Raw genomic sequence first — 4,436 nt, 5'->3', positions numbered from 1 at the left:
GAGGCCCAGAAATCAGGATTTTAAAAAGAGGCTTTAAAAAAAGATTCCCAGGTGATTCTAATGTGCAGCCAAGGTTGAGAACCACTGCTCTAAGCTCTCTAGGGAAGCCTGTTGGGACAGGGGGGAGTCGGGGCTGGGGGTGGAGAAGGTGTAGTAATTGAAGTTTCCAACAGGGAGAGTGGTGCAGCCAGCAGGTCTCCCAGAGCCTCAGTACTCAGGGGTAATGTGCAAGTGCCGAAGGGCTTGCAAGACGCCAGAATCTCCACCCAGGACTATGGCCAGCAGCCCTCTGCCTTTGCACAGATGAGTTTCTGAGATCTGCTTTTACGTTTTTGCAATTCACCTTCCAGCTTTCCAGAAACGTTACGATCATAGTTTTTCTATGACATCACATTAACAAAAGCAATTTAGGTCTTCAGTGCTGCTTAATTTAATCACCGAGCTTTCAAGGGTCCCTACCAGTCCCAGGATCTGTTCAACATCAAAAAAGAGGTGCTCGCGCTTTCACGTGGCTATTAAAATACTTCCTTTCCCTCCAGCCTACATGCTTGACTCATCTTAATAATTAGTGCAAGCAGAAATTCCTTTTCATATACAACATTGGAACATTGTTTCTATGTCAAATTTCACTGAAAAAGTATCTTCAATATACTTCTATATCTAAAAATGAGTTTGTATATAACGATTATTGGTAGCTGCCTTTATTATCTATTTGGAGCAAATCATTACAGATTGAAATGGAGACGGATTTGAGATCCTGCTCTGTTAATGAAAAAGAATCAAATGCTGAGTCAGTTTTATCAACAGGGAATCATAAAAACAATTTCCAGTTAAATAGTATTTCAAAAATATCAGCAAATGAGAACATGGATATGTGAACAATATTAGGGGATATTTTTTTCATAATTAGTTTGAATTTATCATATCATTGTTATTTAAAAAATAGAAAACTCCTGCCCTGGCTGTTGTTGCTCAATGGTTAGAGCCTCGACCCACTCACTAAAGAGTTGTAGATTCCATGCTGGTCAAGGGCACGTGCCTGGTTGCAGATTTGTTCCCCAGCCCTGGTTGGGGCAAGTGCAGGAGGCAACCAATTGATGTGTCTCTCTCACATAGATCTCTCTCTTCCTCTCCCTCTTTCTCTGTCTGCCCTCTCTCCCTCCCTTCCACTCTCTCTTAAACAACAAACAAAAATCAATGGGGAAAAAATATCCCCTGGTGAGGATTAACAAAAAAATAAAAAATAGTAAACTTAGAAGTAAGCATGATAAAACATGCTTTGACATCTGGTAAAGAAATACTCAGGTCCTAGCTGGCTTGGCTCAGTGGATAGAGTATCGGCCTGCGGACTGAAGGGTCCCAGGTTCGATTCCAGCCAAGGGCACATGCCTGGGTTGCAGGCTCGATCCCCAGTAGGGGGCGTGCAGGAGGCAGCCAATCAATGATTCTCTCTCATCATTGATGTTTCTATCTCTGTCTCTCTCCCCCTTCCTCTCTGAAATGAATGAACATATATTTTAAATGGGGATAATAATAGTATAGTTATTAGGAGGATGGAATGAGTTACATATAAAGCAGCTAAAATAGTAGTTGGCATCGTACTGTATTCAGGTTTGTCATATAAATAAAACAGCCTTGACCAAGTCCTGGGCAGGCAGGAGCTATTTTAGCTGTTGCTGTATCACAGGGCCTGGCACCCAGACGCTATCAACCTGGATGTTGTGTGAAGAAATAAAAGGTAGAAGCCAAACCCTAGCTGGTTTGGCTCAGTGGCTAGAGCGTAGGCCTGCAGACTGAAGGGTCCTGGGTTTGATTCCAGTCAAAGGCACATGCTCGAGTTGTGGGCTTGATTCCCAGTAGGGAGTATACAGGAGGCAGCCGATCACTGATCCTCTCTCATCATTGATGTTTCTATCTCTCCCTCTCCCTTCCTCTCTGAAATCAATAAAATAAATAAATAAATTAAAAAGATAGAAGGCAAGCCCTAAGACAAGTGACTTCAGTTTCCGTATCTGTAATTGCTAAGGTGGTGAGGATTCAGTAAGACCCCGGGGCCTGTCCTGAGATGGACTGGTTCACGGTTCACTCATTCCTTGAATGATTATGGATCGGGCACCTACTATGTGCTAGGCACTTGGTGAGCAAATCAGACCAGGTCCCTGCCCTGTGGCGCTGGGGTCATAAACCAGGAGAAGGAAACATACAAATAAGTTTCGGGCAGCCATACATGCCCTGAAGAAAATTAAACACAGCGCTGTGAGGCAGGTGGCCAGGGAGGGCCACACCGTCACCGGAAGGAAGGCTCTATAAGGAATAAATATTGCCGCCAACTAGATTGCCATCAAAACACAGTAGTCCTGCCCTCACCGGTTTGGCTCAGTGGATAGAGCATCGGTCTGGTCCCAGGTTCGATTCCAGTCAAGGGCATGTACCTTGGTTGCAGGCTCCTCCCCAGCCCAGGCCGTGGTTGGGGTTCCTGCAAGAGGTAACCAATCGATGTGTTTCTCTCACATCGATGTTTCTCTCTGCCTTTCCCTCTCTCTTCCACTCTCCCTAAAAATCAACGGAGAAATATCCTTGGGTGAGAATGAACAAAAACAAAACAAAACAAAACAAAAACACAGTAGTCCCCCCCCCCCTTTTATCTGCGGTTTTGCTTTCTACAATTTCAGTTGGTCCAAAACATTAAATGGACCCCCCCCCCCCTTTTTATCTGCGGTTTTGCTTTCTACAATTTCAGTTACCTTCGTTCCACTTTGGTCCAAAACATTAAATGGGCAGTTGGTCCAAAACATTAAATGGAAAATTCCGGAAATGAACAATTGATAAGCTTTAAATTGCACAGCGTTCTGAGTAGCGTGATGAAACCCTGCACTGCCCTGCTCCCGCCCCGCCCGCACAGGAATCACTCCTTTGTCCATTGTGTCGGCGGCGTGAGTGCTCCCCTTCGTAGCGGGCGCCTTCACCAGATCGACAGTGAGTCATCACAAGTGCTTGTGTTCCAGTCACCCAGATTTTACTTACCGATGGCCCCCAAGTGCAAGAACAGTGATGCTGGCAATCAGATATGTCAAAGCGAAGCCGTAAAGTGCTCCCTTTAGGTGAAAAGGTGAGGACAGCGCAACAAAAACTATCTTGCGAGACAGAGAGACTACGTTCACATAACTTTTATTCCACTATATTGTTATAGTGCTACTTTATTAGTTGTTACTGTTCATCTCTTACTATGCCCAGCTTATACATTAAACTTTATCATGGGTATGTCTAGGAAAAAAGTATTTATAGAGTTGGGTACTATCCACCTTTTAGCCATGCACTGGGGGTCTTGGACTGCCCCCCCCTACCCCCATGTGGAGGACCGCTGTAGACTGAGCCCTTCCTCTGAGCCAAGGCCTCACAATCACCCTCCCGGTAGGTATCATAGTTCCTTTGAGGAATGAAGGAACTGGGCCCCAGCGACATAGAGGGACCGCACAAATGGGTCTTTGTTGAGGAATGAAGGAACTGGGCCCCAGCGACATAGAGGAACCACACAAATGTGCCTTTGGGGCGGCGGTTCTCAACCTGTGGGCCGCGACCCCTTTGGGGGTCAAACGACCCTTTCACTGGGGTCACCTAAGACCATCGGAAAACACATAGATAATTACATATTGTTTTTGCGATGAATCACTATGCTTTCATGATGTTCACTTTGTAACAATGAAAATACATCCTGCATATCAGATATTTACATGACGATTATTAACAGTAGCAAAATTACAGTTATGAAGTAGCAACGAGAATACTTTTATGGTTGGGGGTCACCACAACATGAGGAGCTGTATTAAAGGGTCGCGACATTAGGAAGGTTGAGAACCACTGCTTTGGGGGACTGGCCGCCCAGCAAATCTGCAACTCGTGCCTTTCCCGCCAGGGGGCGGTGGCGCCCCGGCAGAGGATGTTTGCTGCGGGGACAGGAGAGCTGCTCTGCCGCGACCCACGGGGGACTAGACGCCCCGGAAAGCGGCGCGCTTCGCTTCTCACTCGTTTTTGTTTCGCAAAAATGCTGCCAAGACCCCGCCGCGTGCGGTGAATGTAACTCTACGCCTGTTAGGTGGGGGGATGGGGGGAGAGTTGCCCTCGGTTCTGCATTTTTTGCAAGTTTGATTTCTGCTCTCGATTCTCAAATTGCGCTTTCGGATCCTGCATTCGAGTCTTCCCCGCGCGCAGAGGTGAGAGTTCGAGTCTCCCGGAGGCCCGCGTCCTTCTCACGAAGGTTCCAAGCGCAGACTTAGCTGCAACCCCCGCTGCACCCCCAAACCTTCCCCTGATCCCAACTTCAAGTTTGCTCTGCGCCAGGCAGGGGTGCGGAGCTGGTGGAGAATTTGGGCACCTCCGCCGCTAACTCCACCCCAGCGGCTCGGGGCGGGCGGGGAACGGAGAGAGAGCCGCTGGGC

The 4,436-nt window shown here is 47.3% G+C and overlaps 1 protein-coding gene across 1 annotated transcript in view; it reads right to left on the bottom strand.

Annotated features, from left to right (window-relative positions):
* ERCC1 (excision repair cross-complementation group 1) overlaps positions 1–4,436 on the bottom strand; it is a 27,874-nt gene that overhangs the window by 21,967 nt on the left and 1,471 nt on the right. The window contains exon 2 of the mRNA XM_014537372.1: positions 3,025–3,095. Coding sequence (XP_014392858.1) covers positions 3,025–3,095 — 71 coding nt within the window. The remainder of the gene's footprint in view (positions 1–3,024; positions 3,096–4,436) is intronic.

The sequence above is a fragment of the Myotis brandtii genome, unplaced genomic scaffold (genome assembly GCF_000412655.1).
Source record: "Myotis brandtii unplaced genomic scaffold, ASM41265v1 scaffold1774, whole genome shotgun sequence".
In the NCBI taxonomy this organism is placed as follows: Eukaryota; Metazoa; Chordata; class Mammalia; order Chiroptera; family Vespertilionidae; genus Myotis; species Myotis brandtii.
This window is presented reverse-complemented; position numbering and strand designations above follow the sequence as displayed.